At 40.3% G+C, this 19,739-nt stretch overlaps 1 protein-coding gene across 12 annotated transcripts in view; it reads right to left on the reverse strand.

Moving 5' to 3' along the window:
• The window catches only part of SGIP1 (SH3GL interacting endocytic adaptor 1), a 157,899-nt gene that overhangs the window by 31,885 nt on the left and 106,275 nt on the right, over positions 1-19,739 (reverse strand). For 8 of the 12 annotated variants that reach the window (XM_077333419.1, XM_077333418.1, XM_077333416.1 and 5 more), the window contains 3 exons: positions 19,041-19,168; positions 14,765-14,891; positions 5,701-5,760 (listed from right to left, as the gene is read on the reverse strand). In XM_077333419.1, the coding sequence (XP_077189534.1) occupies positions 5,701-5,760; positions 14,765-14,891; positions 19,041-19,168 (315 nt within the window). The remainder of the gene's footprint in view (positions 1-5,700; positions 5,761-14,764; positions 14,892-19,040; positions 19,169-19,739) is intronic. The other 4 variants (XM_077333414.1, XM_077333426.1, XM_077333421.1 and 1 more) reach the window with 1 other exon arrangement.

Consider the following 19,739-nt stretch of genomic DNA (forward strand, 5'->3'; position numbering starts at 1 on the left):
AGGGCTTAGGAAAGTTATTGATCAGTATAAACATGGCTTGAAGCACAACCAAAATGGGTATGAACAATGGTTTATCCTAAAGTATCTATAGTTATTAACCACTCTATAACCTTCCCATATATGGTATAGTCATGATGACATTGGTCCATCATTGCTCAAGGTGAAACCAACAATAGATTCTTTAATAGGGGCCACAACACACCATCCTTTCAAGGAGTTCACAATCCAGTTGTTATTCTCTTCCAAGCATGTGACACTGATGTCTCAGGCTAATGGCAGCCCCCTTTTAGGCAACTCCAACATGGTATTCCATAGGTGGGGTGGCAGGACAGAACCAGCACTTTTTCACAGTAATGTCTTCTTCTGCCTTTATGGCATTAAGCTTTACCACCATTATTTAGAATAAAAACTGCTTTATTCTAGCTTTACCACCAAATTCTTGTCCATTCACCCTTCCCTCATGCAAGCAGTCACAAGATTGCCCTCAAGAAATCCAGAAAGAAAACGATTGAGAATAAAAGTGTGTGTGTGTGAGACTGATCAACAAAAGTGCCATTTGTAAAAAGCAGTGGTCCCCAACCCCCAGTCCAGGGACCGAGACCGGTCTGTGGATCAGTCAGTACCGCGCCATGGCTCCTCCTCGTCCTCCTCCCTATCTGCTGCCTTGGGGGCTGCCCTGCCACTCTGCTGCCGGCTCACCTTTGGTTCCCTCCAGTGGCCGCCATGGCTGGGACTCCCCCTTAGCGTGGCACTCCACAGCTGCTGCTGGCAGCGGGTGGTGGGAAGTCAGGGGTGCCAGTGGGAAAGCAAGCAGAGCAGGGGCTCAGGCAGCAGTGGCAATGTCCCTCGGCAAAAAACTACCCCCCCCCCAAGCCTCAGTAAAATTGTCGTGTTGACTGGTCCCCGATGATAAAAAGGTTTAGGACCATTGTTCTAGAATCTATGAAATAGGAATAAGTAAAATGGCCCTGGCTCATGTGCAGAATGTAGGGGTTTAATCTCACCTAGAATGTGTTTTCAAGAGGAGGATACAGGAGAATGTCAAATAATGAAGACAAGTGGGTAGGGCTAGATATAAGCAGGCATCTACTTTGGGTCCAGACATTAAGAAGAAATAGAATGCAGTTCTCTTTATTATATGGGTTACTATGTACAGCTGTTAGTCCCAAACATCACCACAGTACTGTGTTGTGCAGGATACATTTCTTTGGGGGGGGGGGAGGTCAATTGCAGTTTTTATTCTAAATAATGAATTAAAAGTAAATATATATGTATGCCAATGATATCTTCTATATTAATTTCATCAGGTTGTGAATCCTGACAGTGACTGTCCGAAATGTTGCAATTTTAATGAATGTTTGAATTAGGGTTGACAGCCCAGTGCTGACAACTAGCAGGAACTTTAGGAGAGTGAGGATATGCAAACAGGCATTGTGCCACTACCATGTCATTTCTGGGATATGCCCAGAAGTGACATCATTTCATCAAGGCAATGCCCTAGTATTCCCCCCAAATGTATGGCTTTTAGGGTAGCCAACCCCTTGGTAGGGATGGGACATCTCTGTCTCCAGTTAGTATTTCCCATTGCCATTTGGAGGGGGGATGGGAGTAAAATAAATGGCCATTGATGTATGGTGTGATGTTATGTCTCTCTTGGAATTGGCCCAAATATGGTTTTGGGCAATTTCTAAAGTATGACATCCCATGTCCCTCTTCCCCACCAGTTTCCAGTTAGGGCCTGGCAACCCTAATGGCTTTACCAAAGATTTTCAAGAAAATCCTAGAGTGTCCTGCCAATATGATGACATCACTTCAAGAATTGCACTGGAAGTAACATTGTAGTATTGATGTGACACTGATTGCTGCCACTCTTTAGAGTTGCTGTGAGACCAGGGGCTATTATGCACGTACAGGCTTTCACCTAAGTCAGCACACTGACCCTTTTAAATCATAATTTTTAAAAATGGTCTTGTTTATGCCTGTGCTCTGATTCTGCAATTTTTTCCTGCATACAATTACACATTTGAAAGACTTGTGATGGCAAATCCTTAAGTGAGGGAGACACTTCTTCCATTGGGCTAGATGCTGATTGGCAGGCCATGGTCACCTGCAATGTCACTCTGGCACATGCTGCTGGCAGGGCCTCTTGGGAATTGTAGTTTATGGACAAGGAAATCTCAACAAGAAATTTCCATGGGGGCACGCAGCCTTTTGAATGCCAACCTTTCCCCCTCAGAGGCATGCCATTCTCCAAAGAGAGTGGATTGAAATGCTTGCAAATGCCTATGAGGGAATTAATATATTCATTTTTGCTGGAGTAAGGTTGTAATAGAAGAGGTGGGAGGGTCTGTACCAAGGGGTGCCTCGAGCTCCCATTGGTGGATGTGGGACTAGGGGCTGTCTGTTCCTCCATTGGTGAACGGTGAAACAGGGGAGGAGACCAAAAATACACTAACGTTTATGCACGCAAAAACAGGCATCTTCTACACTGTCATAAAAGAAAAGTAGTAATAAAAGGTAAAGGTAAAGGTATCCCCTGTGCAAACACCGAGTCATGTCTGACCCTTGGGGTGACGCCCTCTAGCGTTTTCATGGCAGACTCAATACGGGGTGGTTTGCCAGTGCCTTCCCCAGTCATTACCGTTTACCCCCCAGCAGCAAGCTGGGTACTCATTTTACCGACCTCGGAAGGATGGAAGGCTGAGTCAACCTTGAGCCGGCTGCTGGGATTGAACTCCCAACCTCATGGGCAGATAGCTTCAATCAGCATTTCTGCTGCCTTACCACTCTGTGCCACAAGAGGCTCTTAAAGTAGTAATAAAGCTAGTTTAAAATATTGCACTGAAAAGATGTAGTCGCTGTTATGAGTGGGGAGGACAATGCATAATCAATAATGCTATGGTTTTCCAAGGCAAAAACTGCATCACATGAAGAGTAAAAAATATGTCATTTTTAAAAGACTTTTTTTATGTTTCCTGCCATGCATAATAGCCCCAGGGCTGCCACTCATGGAATACAGCAACAAAACATTCACAGCCTAGATTCTGTGAGAATCTATGGTTGTTGATTTGTTTGGAATTACCAGGACTACAAAGGGAGAGCTCAGTGAGGGCAGACAGAGAACTAGAAGGGCAGACAGAGAACATAAGGAATCTGTTAGATTATGCCTAGAAACAATTCTTATTTTTAAAAAAGCATACAATGATCTAATAATACAAAGAGTCAGAGACCATAGTGCTCTAAACTGAATACCACTGATATTGGATGTTAATCTAAGTTGACAACTCACTCGGCACATTTGCTTTTTATAAGGTGGAACAAGTCAGAGATTGTAGGGCTAGTGGGTAGGAGAAATACCCCTATAGTGATTAAAGCTGCTCTTCTTATAGCTGTTACTTTGCAAAAGCAATTTTTGATCTGTTGCCATTAACAAAACACTTAGGACATTTTCCACTGATCATGGGCAAGCAGCAACTTTTATAGTTATAGTAGTAGAGTTTTCTTCTCATTGTGTATTTTTGGTGAAGTACATTTGACATATACAAGCTATTGTCTTTGATGATCGAATAAACCATATTTGTACCTGTGAATTGCAATAGTATATTAGTACCTGGTGAGTTTTAGTACAGACTGGATACATTTTTCCTTCCAGCCACTGTTTTTGTTTGCTGTTGCTAGTGTATGAGAGAAAGAAAACTGTTCCTCTTCAGGCTCAATCATAGTTGTCTTGGTAACTTTAATAATGCCTGTATTACTTACAATTTATGACAGCAAAGTTTCACCACAAGATAAGAAAACCCCAATAATGCTACATTGCTGTTTACTTAGAATCATAGAAAAATAGAGTTGGAAGGGACCTTTTGGGTCATCAAGTCCAACCCCCAGCACTATGCAGGACACTCATAACCCTAACGCTCATTCATTGCAGCCTGCCATCTCATTCTTGTTTTTAGAAATTTACCATACACTCTAAATTTAAGATAATAGTGAAAAGGTATCCATAGTAAATTAAGTGTATTTCATCAGCATTATGTACACCCATGCCTCTACTTCACCATATATTAATATATTTATAAATTAATAATAGGTGAATGAGAATTATATATTTTTTTCTTCTTCATTGTAACATTTCCCTATAAAGATTAGTGAAATGCACTCTAAGATTGTCTATAAAATCACATAACCAGTACAGACTGTGAACTGTACTTAGCACACTATCTTCAGCAGTGTGGTGCATAAATATTTAAGAGATGAGTTTTTTTAAAAATCAAAAACAATTAGTCTTATTTGTATTTTCAATTTTTCCACCCCACCCCAAGACTAAAATGTTTTTAATATGCCAAAAATAATTTTAACTGGTGAAAAAGTCTGTAGAGTTATTTGCAGTAGAATAAAAAGACTGGAAAAAATGAGACATTGATTATTGCTGCTGTAGCAGTAGTGGTGGTGATGGTGAAAATGTGACATACACATTAAAGAGAGCATGTTGTCTGGGAAACACTAACTGGCAAGCATTCAGACTTGGATTTATCGGTTTTGTAGTTTTTTAAAATAATTCTGGTGTTTTTAATACAGTGCACTATGATCTGAACTAAAATTTGGGTATATAAAATTACTGGTTATATTTCTCAGAAACATGTCATTTGTTAAGGGAAGGTAAGATTCTACAAAAGGCACTATAAGTCAATGCTATCTATTTGCATATTGTATCGCTGCTATTAAGTGTAAAATGGTTTATTTATGTCAAGCAACCCTAGATGACAGAGTTAAGTTCTTTGGTAATCAGTAACACCCAAAGAAGAGAAAAATAACTATCAATATTTATTGATTCCCTCACTTTTCCTAAAATTAAAATATGACAATTGTAGGGACATAGTTTTACACACCAAATTAAAATGGTTGAACTTGTCATGTACTCTAAGTAATGAAACAACAAAGTAACCCAACCTGTATACACAAGCTAGGAACGTGAAAGATTGAGCAGCAGCAGAATATATATAAAATATTAAAATGCAAATATTTATTTCAGTACATGTGCACATACAAAACTTTAAAACATCAATGTATATCATACACTATTGCACAAATCCAAAACTTTCCAACACATGGATAAATGACAAGAGGCTCCCACAATAATAACATTATCCAAATATATCTCTTGGAGCCCCCCAATTAAAATACTTCTTCAGAGAAGTATTTCTTCTTCTTATTCTTCAGAGTGCCACCCTTGCAGAAGCCATTTCTCAGCCTGAATGTATTCTCATGAGCCTCTTCATTCATATTGTTTATCACCTTATAGTCCCCATCATTACATCACATGAGTGTATTTAAATAGTAGACCACTGAAGAAGACCCCAAGAGCAGTTGAAATACGTTTGGTTTTCTGGTTTCTTGTCATTTATCCATGTGTCAAAATGTTTTGTATTTGTGCAATAGGGCTTGATATAGGTTGATGCTTTAAAGTTTTGTAGGAGCACATGTATTGAAATAAATATTTGCATTTTAGTATTTTATACATATTCTGCTGCTGCTCAACCTTTCATGTACTCTAAGTAGCCATAGCATTTCCATACAAAAAAGCATAATGGGTTTCTCTCATTTCTTTCTTCCTTTTAAAAAGGAAACCAAAGGTCTTATATTAAATAATAAGAACAAAGGGGAGTTTTAAAGGTCCAACCCAGTATGCTATGTACTACTTACCTTCAAAAGTCAAATAAAACTTTCCTCTGTCAAACCAGACGAGGGAAGGCTGTTCATTCTCTGTATGGCCAGGAGTTGAAGCGGGATGGGAAAGGTTAAGGAGAGGGAGAGAGAAGGACATAAGTGTGAGTCACAGAAGCAGGTAATTAATCTCACTACAGGGGAAGAAGAGGCGCTGCAAGCCATTAACGTGCAAGGAGCAGTGGAAGGGAACTGAAAACAATATTCTTGTTTTGCTTTGGAAAACCAAAAGCAAAAAAGCAAGCTATGGAATCCTAGATGGAAGAGAATTTTTGCCCATTGGATACATGTCTGGTTAGTAAGGAGAACTGAAGAAATGTCCTGTTATGGCAAAATGGTATTATAACTACACTAGCTTTGGGTATAATTTTCCACCTAGGATCACAATCCAGCTACTTTCAAAAGGCACTGTTGTAATTTTGGGAGGCCCAACAGTGCACTGACATGTCTGAAAATACAGCATCAAACTCTAGTCCTGAGGTGGGGGGGTGGGGGGGAGACTGAAAGGGAAAACCTGGTAATGATTCTTTAGCTTACATGCATCCTTTTAAAGACAGACATGCACTGTTATTATGGCATTATGTTTTTATGGCTCCTCAACATGGATGGGCATCAACATTTGTCTTTGATATTCTACTGATGCTGAACTGAGATTGTCAAGTTACTTGGCAATATTTTTAATGTTAGCTATTTATTTTTTAAACTTCATTCTTCAGCGGATAAAAATTCCAGCTAAAAAAAAAATTAAAGCTATTTTTGCTTGCTGTAGCCAAAAAATTACCAGTTACTTTGACTCACACCACTTAAAGTCCAGGAAATATGACCAAATCACTGAAAGTACATGGTATAGTCCTTCTTCTAAACTAAGTTTGGACCTTTAGACTGGTTAGAGAATGCCTGGGAATTATATGTAAGTCACTCTGAGTACTTTGGAGGAAAAGCACGGTATGCATAAAAAGTAAATATTAGGGTGAAGAGTAATAAAGGTATTCCTTACATGTAGAAGGATCACACAACAATAGTATGTCACCTCTCCTAAATTCTGGTCATTGGGAAATTGTCATGTATTATGCCGCATTTGGTATGTGGCATGAGTTCCATTGCTGTTGGATATCAATATGTATTTGGATGCAGTTGACACTCATGGTAGTGAGAGTGCTGGTGAAGGAGGCATTCAGATGACAATGACTTGGATTTTTAATCCAGATTCCTTGAAACCACTCTGCTAGTCCAGTACCTGCAGGAGTTTCACAGTGCCTTTCAAAGGTGGGCAGTTTGTCAACATAAGCATCATCTTCTGAAACCCATGAGCAAAAGAAATGTAAAAGAAAAACAATGAAAACACAAATGCCAAATGAAAATTGAATAGCTTGCTTATTAACCAAAACACAAACAGTATAAAGAAAAAATAAAGATCATAGACATAGAAATGGTGGACACATTTCTTTTTATTATCAAAATTGTATGCAACAATCACCACACAAATATATAAAAGGCAGACAAGTAAATGAAATAATTCTGTGTTATATTCCCATGTGGAAACTCTACATATATGGGATAGTTTTTTGCAGCTAGAACAGTAACACATAGGAGGGCACTGCATACTGATGGGCGCTGGTTAAGAGTTACCTAACATTTCTCCTCAGCTAGAAGTATGTCAGTAGTTACAACTTTCCATCTCAGAATCACAGAACTGAAAAGGGTCCTACTACCTACTATAGACACCTGAAACTGCAACCTCCAGAAAACAAGACTGTCCAAATTTCCCCAGCATCACCTTCCATTGTCCAATGGATCTTACAATTAGGAGGCATTTTCTGGTTTGCTTTACTTAAGCTATTTGCTTTACTTAAGCTTTACTTAGTGCTATAAGCAAGTCCAACCTCATCAGATCTCACAAGCTAATCAGGTTAACTCTGGTCAGTATTTGGATGGCAGACCACCAAGGAATACCAGGGTTACAACATGGAGGCAGGCAGTGGCAAACTACCACTTGCCTTTAAATAGGGATGCCATAAGTCACCTGCAACCAGATGGCAAAACCAAAAGGCATCTCTCCAATGGCCTCCGTCTTTGTGACCTTGCAGAGTCCCAAGTCTCAACACAGACTAAAGTAATTTTTACCAAATAATCTCTGTAATAAATAAAACAAAAATACAAAGGCCTTACAGTTCCTAGCATATACTTCCTAGTTGATTTAAAAATATTTGATTGTTTTATTTTAAGCCTCTTCAAGTATGAGACATAGACCGTTTATGCACTGGGAACTTCACTGCCCCACCCCCTTATCAGGAACACAGATAGGGAGTGGATGAGGTGCACCAGGCCAAATGCTCCCCCATGTGGGTGCAGGAAGAGGTGGAGCAATCTGCCACTCCAGTCTGGAGCCCAGCATGAAACCTCCAGTGCATAAACGGTCATAGAGAAGCACTGAATAAATGAATGCATCTTTGGTTCCAATCAAAGCCTTTGCACATCCGAGTAATTCAGTAATGGCCCAACAAACTCAATGTTACACGCCAAGCCATTAAGTACATTAATCCCTCTTACTGAATAATTTCTCAGGGGCTGCATACATGTGTTGAACATGCTGGTGGTTATATGAGTTCTTATTGTGCCGATTGTCTTTTTAGGCAAGTAGGATCTTCAAACAGGTGGTCGCTGTTGTCTGTTCCTTGAAAACAGGGCCACTCTGCCCCAGTGACTCGGTTCCAGAAATTAATGTATTTTAGAAAAGTACTAAAAGTTCTCCTTGTGACATGAGAAAACTGAAGGGAGGTTGTTAGAATGAAGATACCTTTTGGGAACATGATCGTCCCTCTGACCCTACTCATAGAAAATGTTGCAGAGAATGCAGAATTTGAACATTTAATGAGATTATTCTCTGTACTACAATGAACACATTTGCCTAGACACAACCATGAACAATCAACAATAACAAAGGACAAGCAGGTTGGCCCCAATGTTATCAAAATGTGCCCATGCTTAATGGATTCAAGAAAACACCCTAGAAATAGTTTGCTTTAAACATACTCATGGCCATATCTAGAAGCAAATCCTATACCAGTGGGATTTCAAGGAATTGGTACACAAACTGAACACCCACCTATTAATAAGTTAAAAGACTGTATAGGCCGCCTGAGTGCACATTCAGTATATTTAGCAATCAATTCTTGACCTTGATATTATCTACATAAACAATTGTCATGCAGCTTGCAATTAACAAATAAACAATGACTAAACAGGGCTGGAATAGTAAGGTACAAATGAGTAACTCCTTGTTAACCTTTTTACAGTTCTGAATTTCTGCAGTTTCCTCAATAATTTTGTAATGCAGTTTCTTTCTCCCACCATATGCTCAATAAAATCTCAAAAGACAACACAGAAAAAAGCTACTGTAGTGTTGGTAATTTTACCACACAGGACAGGGTACCTTTACAAACATATTAACATTTCCAATGTACAGAGCAGCCTAAAAGTATATATGACTATTAAATCATGTTCCTTGTCTTGATTATGAATCTTGGGTGATCCTAGAAAAGCACAGACATTTTGTGGCATCCCTATCTTCAGAGAATGCAGCATTATCTTGTCATAGCTACGATTTAACATTTACTTTAGATAAGGCTTTGGTTTAACATGATTCTTTTAAAGGGCTGCAATTCTGAAAACTTACTTGCCTACCTTCCATTGGGGACATCTAGTTCCATCACTTAAAAGCTTAAAGGAAGAGACAGGTATGTTCGTTTGAACTCAAGAAAGCAAATGAGACTATGATATTGTGACAGATCTAAGATGACAGTTTACAGCTCTATATGGAAGTTATACAGAAGAGGTAGGAGGAAGCATTCTAGGTATAAAATAAGCATAGCAGCTGGATAAAGCTGTTTATCTGTTGCCAACTTGTCCACTCTTGACCAAAGAGCCTCAACTCGTTTGGAAGGTACGCACCTATACTTTACTCTCGACATGTTCGCCCCTGCCAAATGGACATGGCAAACAGTTGATCACATGTTAATGTATTGCTAGCTGTATTCAGTCTTTAAACATAACTCCAGTCTTACCAGATTTTCCAGGCAAACCTAATCCGTTTTATATTTCCTTCCTCCACTCGGATTATTCTAATCACTCCACCTTTTGATGGCCATGTTTTCCACCTTGGCATGTTTAACAAGGAAGCCCCAAGTAAAGTCTTATTAACTATATCTGTACACTTGCAATCAGATGTCTCTGATAACATTTTATCTGTAAATGTTTTCTACTCTGACCGTGTTCTTAAAATATCTTATCCTTGGTCTAGGACTGCAAATAAATTTTGATTGACTATTATGTGACTTTGAAATTTTCATAGAATCATAGAATCATAGAGTTGGAAGGGGCCATACAGGCCATCTAGTCCAACCCCCTTCTCCACACAGGATCAGCCCAAAGCATCCTAAAGCATCCAAGAAAAGTGTGTATCCAACCTTTGCTTGAAGACTGCCAGTGAGGGGGAGCTCACTAACTCCTTAGGCAGCCTATTCAACTGCTGAATTACTCTGACTGTGAAAAACTTTTTCCTAATATCTAGCCTATATCGTTGTAGTTTAAATCCATTACTGCGTGTCCTTTCCTCTGCAGCCAATGGGAACTGCATTCTGCCCTCCTCCAAATGACAACCTTTCAAATACTTAAAGAGGACTATCATGTCCCCTCTCAACCTCCTTTTCTCCAGGCTGAACATTCCCAAGTCCCTCAACCTATCTTCATAGGGCTTGGTCCCTTGGTCCCAAATCATCTTCGTCGCTCTCCTCTGTACCCTTTCAATTTTATCTACGTCCTTCTTGAAGTGAGGCCTCCAGAACTGCACACAGTACTCCAGGTGTGGTCTGACCAGTGCCGTATACAATGGGACTATGACATCTTGTGATTTTGATGCGATTCCCCTGTTTATACAGCCCAAAATGGCATTTGCCTTTTATACCGCTGCATCACACTGCCTGCTCATGTTTTTTATTGTATTTTTTTAAATTTTTAAATAAAATGTTATTGTATGTAGCTGTGCTGAAGACTGTGTGTCAATCTCGGTTGATCTATGATAGCAACAAATAAATCTACTTACTAGTTTTAAATAAGATGGACCTATTCCTTCCAGGTACCATCTATTCACACTGGAACCTTTTGAAATAAAATTATTACAGGGAAGCCCCAGGATTATGATTCTGAGAAAGACTGGCCCATGTTCGATAAGGAAAAATGATAAAGTCTGTCTTTTCAGGCAGCCTTTTCCTCATATTGTTTAATGTCATATTTTAATGATAAATATATCTAGTTCTCAACATAGCCAAATCTGTGGATAATGAAGAACACTATGATCTTTTAATATCAATGTATTGGTAGTTCCTGGCCCAAAGGCAGTGAGAGGGGGAGGGCCCTTTCCAGGTCTGATTCTGCACTTACTTTGTTTTTCTGGTGTGGATCCTGCTGAATTCAAATCGATTTGAACTCAGGTCTTCCTCTATCATCCCCCAAATGGGAAAGCTCAGAATGGGGAGGGGTGCCAAGCGCAGCAGGAGTCTTTCTTTTCTTGAACGAGGGGGGGGGGGAGAGGATTGGAGACAGCAGAGGAGGGTAAATAACAAGAGGCAAATCTCTGCTGAGAGAAGTTAGGGCTTTTGGAGTACAGTCACTTTAAGACAAGCCTTGCAACAGGGAACCAGGAAGTCTTTGAATTGATGCCCCAGCCAATCAGGGAAGATTGCTTTGCTACCAGGCACGAAGACGGGAGTTAATTCAAAAAAGCAAAAATCTGCACACTTACTGATGCTGGTTTTTCAAAAATCAAGGTTCCACCTGAACCGTCTGATCCATCTGAACTGTCTGAACGAGGTGGGATGGGATAGATTATTTGCGTTTTTGACCACTTGCTTGTTTTGTTGTAAATTGGGGTTTTATGGGGTTTTATTGTATTTTAATGTTTTATTCTGTGAACCGCCGCGGGTTCCTAGGAAATGCGGTGGTATCTAAGACTAACAAAATTTTATTCATTATATAAGCTTTGGTGTGCATGTATCTGAAGAAGTGTGCATGCACTTCCTTGAATTAAACTTTGCTGGTCTTAAAGGTGCCACTGGACTCAAACTTTGTCCAGCAATTTCTTTAGAAAGCTATCACATTTATTTAGGAAATTTTACTCTGTATGTTTCTGAAATTTTGCACTAAAATGAAACACTAGAGAACAGTTTAATGTTAACTAACAGAAAATAATGGCAGTGAAAACCAAGTATGTGCACTTTCTCACGCACATGCTGAAGAAATCATAGTCGTACTTATATATGCAAGGATCATATTTTGATCACCTGTTCTACACAAAACCTCAGTCGAATATTCCAACTAATAGGCCGAACTTTTCACTAATCAGTTTTAGTCAGTCAGTTTGCAAACTTGTCCCTAAATATAATCACTGGTACCTGCATATTACTCAGCAACAATATAGCTCATTAAAAGCTACACTGATGAAGTTTCAAACAAATTGCCACAGCTTGTGAAACATATATAATTGTAGACAAAGGGGCAAATGAACGGTGATCCAGCCTCTTTGTTAAAATAATATGAACTTGTAATTTACATATTGACATCAATACCAATCAATCCGCTGACTGACATATATATGATATATAAAGAAACACAAAGTTAAAAAAATGACTTAAGCAGTGTGCCCCCTACATACTACCCACTTGACATGAAATATGCAAAGATAAACAAATGTTGTCTTAAGTTTTTCTGAAGGACAAACTAAAAGTTCAAGCATTTTAAACTAAATTCAGTCTTCTGACATATTGCTACTTAGTTTTTAATGTATGTACTCCAGTTATGAGCATCAACGTAACCATTAGTGGCTCTAATATTTTTTTCTGTATGTTTCTGAAATTTTGCACTAAAATGAAACACTAGAGAACAGTTTAATGTTAACTAACAGAAAATAATGGCAGTGAAAACCAAGTATGTGCACTTTCTCACACACATGCTGAAGAAATCATAGTCGTACTTATATATGCAAGGATCATATTTTGATCACCTGTTCTACACAAAACCTCAGTCGAATATTCCAACTAATAGGCCGAACTTTTCACTAATCAGTTTTAGTCAGTCAGCCACGAAGGGTGGAGCAGTGTCTGGGACATGTCCAGGTATCTGGACACTGCTTCTGGCTGCAGGGGCCAATCCGGATGCACCCAGCTGGGCGCACCCAGATTGGGCTGGCCCGTGGAGCGCCTGCCCCAGGAGCTCGCTGCCTCATGGCCAGATACTCCCTGGCCGAGGAAGAGAGCAGACCGCACCTCCCTGCCCAGCTCGATGCTCTGCCAGCCAGCCACCACTTTGCGCAGTGGCCTGGCTGCCTGTGAACATTGCCCATGCCACCAATGCCCCAGGACAGGTAGGGCAACAGTGCAAATGTCATAGGCTCCCACCGCTAGCACCCGTTGCATCCCTGGGTGCAACCAACTTTAGGACTAGCCTTCTAATATACAATTATCTAAAAATGAACTTGTGAAAGTTGCATGCATACAAAAGCTTATACCCAGAATTAAACTTTGTTGGTCTTAAAGGTGCCTCTGGACTTAAATTTTGTTCTAAAAATCATGTGTTCCGAATCAAAGTCAATGGTTTCCCATAAATGTGGGAAACCCTATATTCATGGTTTTCAATAAAATAAAGACAACACATAGACACATTTTGTTTCATTTTGATTTTGAACTTTGACTTCCTTGAAAGGAACATCCAGCTGGTTGCCACTCATTGAGAACAGTTATGTGGACAATTTGTTCAAGAGAAAACTGAACAGTAAGGTGTAAACACCAATGAAACAAGTTTAGACTAATAGCAAAACGGGTCCAAAGACAAGCAAATAAAGGGAAACAATTTAAAATCCCGACAGCGTAGCGTACAATAAGAACTGAAGAAGACAAGGATTATCTGTAGAAGAGCAGAAGTGTTGATGAAAGGATAGCCCGTATATCCGCAGGATATCAGAACCATATCATTAAAAAGAGCACGATTTGAAAGGAAACAGAGAAATCAAGGCCTGAAAATGTAAGCAAGAATGGCAGAGAGACCTCATATTTCTGTCTAAGAAAAGTGGAGGACAGAGAGAACAGACAAGACCAAAGAATTAAAAAAAAATTCAAAGGCATCTCATGATGTCAGCAACAGAACATTTAGCTAGCCTAACAACCTCTGGTCGACTTTTTAGTACAGACTTCCACAAAAAGTCTTCATGCCAGGAACTTTGTGAAATATTTCTAACATTTTGGAAAATGCTCACTCTCTCCTATCCAAGCAGTAAATATTTATAGTCTCACTTGGCAATATGCAATCCTATGGTACAATTTCAGTTCCTGCCATCCTTCCCTACCTTTTCTAAAGTAACGTGCCTTTCTTTTTCATTACTTTTCCTAGTTTAACTACATGTAATTTATCAACACTCTGTATTAATTACTAAATATTTAAGAATATTTAAGAATTACAGGCTTAGAGCTGGCCAGCATCCCAAAGGATACATCACTGTTTTCTATGCAAGTCCCACGGAATCCACAAACTATTGTAAACTTTCCCCAAATTAACAAGCAGCCTGGGTTTGGGAAACAAGAATTTTCCACTTGGAAGATTTGCTAGTACATAAGCTCTATTGCTTCTCCTACCCTTATTTCTCCTTTTTCTTAGATTCCATCAAAAATGCCTTTTGATAACACCAGAAAATTGAAAAAAAATAAACTGGGGACACTTTCTGTATGGGTAGCTTAGGAAAAAATAGGTTACTGTGCAGAAGATGTGTCCGCATAGCCCCTTCAATCCTGGCCATTTTAGATAGCTAGATATCACACAGTCAGCCTATAGTTCATCAAAATTGCAATTTTCTTTCATAATTAAAAAGTGCTTTAACATAACATGAACATGACAACGGAAAACAACAAAAAACATAACCAAATAAGGGGTTTCAGAAATAAAGAAGCAATTCAGCCCACAAAAACTGTGTTTCAAAAGACAAAAGCTTTTTTTTTACCAATTGTGGGAGTAGTGGCTGCGCTCAAGGAGTTGGTAGACGAAATGGACGAGGTGCTTTCAGCACGAGCTAAAGGTGCAATAGGAGGAGGGCTGGAAGAGTGAATCGGTGGGCTAAAAGGTCTGGACTGCAAAAAAACACACACACACAAATAAAAATGTAACTGTCATCATTTCTACTGAATATGAATGAACTCAGATTATATATTCCTCAATCTATAATGCCATCTACCTAGGCTCCTGGGGACACCTAGCATTAATCCAAAGACATTAAAAAGATCTACAGACATTGATTTTGAGCTGCTGTTCACAAATAAGGTTTCTCTAGAGCAGGGGTAGTCAACCTGAGGTACTCCAGATGTTCATGTACTACAATTCCCATGAGCTACAATTCCCATGGGAATAGTAGTCCATGGACATCTGGAGAACCACAGGTTGACTACCCCTGCTCTAGAGGATGACTGCATGTTTCACTGCACCCTTATTGCTGGTAACCCCTTGTTTTCTTTAGCAAAGCTTTGTTGAGAAAAGGTCTGCAAGACGAGGCCAATCAGAGCTACATCTTACTGGGCCTCCTTCCTCTCGTTCCCCCACTTTCCCTGACTACTCCAGGTTGGCTGCCAGCAACCAAAGTGAGTTTTCTGACAAATAGTTTGGCTGCAGGCAATAATTTCAAACTTTAAATTTATCATGAAATTTGTTTCATGATGTATTATGCAATTTATTGTGGAACGTTGTGCACATTGCTGCTGCCCGCCCTGAGATAGCTAGGCGGGGGGGGGGGGGGGGATACAAATCAAATTAATTAAGACTAAATGGAGAAAGTGTCTAAAGCTGAAAGGCTGAAATATTTAATTTGTAATGAAAATGTGCAAAATTCATGTAAATTTGTCCATAATAAGATAGTTTCACCATGAGAACCCATACTGCTGGATTTTTCAGAATTTTCAAAGGAAATTTGAAGGCTATCTTACAATATAACGGTGCTGCAGAGGTTACACTTTTCCCTCCATAAAAAAAGCATTTGAGTTTGAACAATTATTAAAACATCTATACTGCCACAGATTGTGAGACAGTTACACGTAGTTGGAAGTCACAGCTGGCTATGCCAAAGTTATACGACACTCCTGTGACTCTATGCTTTTAGACCTGTCGTATTTGACAAATGCTTTAGAATGCTTCAGGATCAGGCACTTGATCAGCCCCCCCCCCCCCCCCCCAACTTTGTTCAGCCCATGGAATTTTATAATTTTGAGCAACAGTATAATGACCATGTAATGTTTTCACTATTTAGGAAAGAATATATTTCTCAATATGATGGTGTGAGATTCTCACTCTGGTTACTGGATGCAATTGTCTCTTGGAAGAAGGGGAGTTTCATGACTCTCAATTCTAACTTGTTAAGAAAAGGTTTATTGAATTGTTCAACATAAGGTTTAGAAATAAGTTCATAGGCTGTTACTTCATATAAGGCGTATAAATCACTTGTTTCACTAAGAACCCTATCCGAGCTTTCAGATTCAACTGTCTGTTGTGTCAGAGACTTGGGTTCTCCTTAAGCCTGTACTGCCTGTGAGTCCCGAGGCAGCCACAGTTTTCCCCATCTTTATTGTATTTATTTATTTTATCATTTCTTATGTTTATGTACTGCCCTCCCTTGCAGCTCAGGGATGTTTACATAGAACATGGGGAAAAAACAGGTTTACACAGAACATGGGAGAACATAGGAGTAAGTATAATACAATTCAGCAACAGCATCAAATAAAACAACAGTTACAGTAGTGGTTTCAAAAATATTAACAATATTCCAATAACTGGTGGTAACAATATTAACCTGATTGACTATGATTCCACAGGCTGGTCAGTTTCTGGGGATGGGTATTGGGGGCTCAGTGGATGTTGTTGGTTTGGTCAACCTCAACCAAATGCCTGGTAGAAGAGCTCCATTTTACATGCCCTACGAAATTGTGATAGCTCTGGGGCCCTGATCTCTTCTGGGAGCTCATTCCACCAGGTGGGGGCCAGGACAGAGAAAACTCTGGCCCTAGTTGAGGTCAGACGATCTTCCTTGGGGCCAAGGATCACTAGTCAGTTGGAAATGGGGGAGTATAGAGCTCTTTGGGGGTATAGACAGTGATGTGGTTCCTTAGGTACATTAGGCCCAGACCACATATGGCCTTAAAGGTGATTACCAGAACCTTAACTCTGATCCAGAATTCAACTGGTAGCCAGTGCAGTTGTTGGAGAGCAGGCCTGATGTGGGACCTCCATTGTGTTCCTGTGATGACCTTGGCTGCTGCATTCTGCACCAGTTGTAGTTTTTGGATCAAGTTTAAGGGTAGTCCTGTGTAGGTTGAGTTGCAGAAATCCAATCTAGAGGTGACTGCTGCATGGATCATTATGGCTAGGTGTTTCAGGGCCAAGCAGGGTGCTAATAGTTTGGTTTGGCGCAGATGGCATCTGTGCCTCCATAGTGAGGGAAGTGTCCAGGATCACACCCAGGTTCCTAATGGAGTGAAACACAGATAGTTGCAACCCTGTCCAGAATGGGAGGTCATGCTTCCTCGCTTGGATCCTTCCTGCCTAGCCATAGTAAGCTTCAGATGACTCTGCTAGAGCCACCTCATCACTGCTTCCAAACATCTGGCTAAGGCTTCTAGGATGAATCAGGACAGCCAACCATCAGGAGGAAGAGCTGAGTGTCATCTGCATATTGATGACATCCTAGCCTGAACCTCCACACCAGCTGGGCAAGAGGGTACATGAAGATGTTAAATAGGATTGAAGAGAGGATTGCTCCCTGTGGGACTCCACATGTGAGCTGGTGGTGGCTTGATTGTGTCTCTCTGACCATGACCCCAGAGAAAGGAGATCAGCCATTGGAGGGCTGTCCCCCATATCCCAGTGTCGGTGAGGTGGTGAGCTAGAAGCTCATGGTCAACTGTGTCAAATGCTGCTGTGAAGTCTAATAGCATGAGCAGCGCTGACCTGCCTTTGTCCTTCTTTGGGCCAGATGATTTCTTATATCCAAACCCTTCCACTAAACTTCCTCCTCAGCTATCTCTACAATACTATGACTCCCTCTCTCTCTGACTTCTCAACTCACACTCTCTGCCCTTAGAAATCTCTCCATTAGAGCCCTCCAAGGCGACTGCCACTTCCCCTTCTCCTTCTGCAGTGCCCCCCTCCCACTAGGGATTCCTAGGTTCTATATAGCTCCCTTTGGGTTCCTATCTGTGTGAGTCCATCACAGACCACTATCACAAAATAGCTGCTGCAGAGGCCCCCCCCCCCGCCACAAAACATTAGATTTAATGCCAAACATCCTCCTTTGACAAAGATCCAGTGGCACCCTTAGCATATGCAAAGGCAATGTTTGTCCAGCTTTTTTGAAACATGAAGTGGCAGAGCACAGCCAAGATCAGCACTTAGCTTTGAGATACTCCAAGTAAGCTGAGGGTTTGTTCCAGGTCAATAGGATATATAGGGGTTACAACACTGTGTTAGGACACAGGTTCATAGCCCCACCTACCATTAAACATACAGTGTCACTTTGGGCTAGTCGTTCTCTCACTCATGGGGTTGTTAATAGGACAAAATGGAGGAGGAATGCTGACTTGAGCTCCTTGATGAAATGTGGATTAAAAATACACTAAGCAAACAAAACAAAGGACACCTTGCCAAGCTCAGACATACAAGAAAATATATGGCCAAGTTCAGACCACACAACAAAAAAAAAACTTGTTTTTTCTACTCTGCTTTTCACTGCTCAAAGGAGTCTCAAAGCAGCTTACAATCGCCTTCTCTTCCTCTCTTGTCTGTCCAAAATAAGCACAGTGCTTTACTAGTCAGCTGGTAGTGGATGACCCTAATTTCCCTTTCTTCTGTTCCATTCAAGATCCTTTGAATTTTATATCAATGCAGCAAGAGAGCACCAGGAAATACAGCGGCAGGACTCTTAGGTGCCAAGTTGAAGAGTACAGCTCCAAACGCTGTCATTCAAACACATGTATATTCTTACATGTGTGTTTTATATCCAAACTGTTTTCTGACCTGATAAATTACATCTTAAAAAGTTTCCCCAAACTAAACTGTGCCTTCAAACATTAAATTCTTCTTCTCCAAGTTTATTATGTGAGCAAGTTCAAGGAAGGGGGAAGCAGAAAACAAGCTAAGGAGTTGATTAACTCATTACTTTATGAATGTAGTTGTCCATCTCTGTTTGTCAGTATCATATTAGAATTGAAAATATATACTACGAAGAAAGCAACACATACCACATCACCAACCCCAGGCTTTCCTGGAGGCAATTTTGGACGTGATGGTGGTCTAGGTGGAGGAGGTGGGGGAGTGGTACTGCTGCAGGCTGCTAGTGGGGTTGCAGGGCGAGCAGGAGATGATGACCCTGAAATAAATATACACTGTAAATATGCTATAAGGCCGCTCTCACACTGCAGTCCCCCCCCCCGCCCCAGGGAAACACCCTCCAACACGTAGCAGGCCATTAAGCAAACAGCTGCCCAAACAGCTTTTGCGTCATCTGGGAAAATACTGCATGACAAGTCAATTTGTACATGTGGATGGGAACGGCATAAAGAAAGTCCAGAAGGCAATAACTAGTTATAATAAAATCAAAAAAGCATCAGCCTCTGCTTCTGAGTTTGCTCATGCACTAAACAAAGAAGACATTGTGGCTGCAGTTAACAGGCTGCTCCTATATAAACTACCTTCACTTGAATAAGAGAGCAGCACTTAGTAAATGGCATTTCGTTTAGATGACAGTTGCTAAAACACACACACAAACACAAAATATTGTCCTGATTTTTTGGGGCATCCCTGGAGCTTGCACTTTCCTTAATATCTTCTTGGTCTAAAGGCACAATGTGTTCTTGCTATGCGCATGTAATTGGGGCTGTTACAGAAAGCAATGATGTTATAATGAGCACCTTGACACTTAATGAACAGTGGGTGACAGT

Source organism: Paroedura picta, chromosome 4 (assembly GCF_049243985.1).
Source record: "Paroedura picta isolate Pp20150507F chromosome 4, Ppicta_v3.0, whole genome shotgun sequence".
NCBI lineage: Eukaryota > Metazoa > Chordata > Lepidosauria > Squamata > Gekkonidae > Paroedura > Paroedura picta.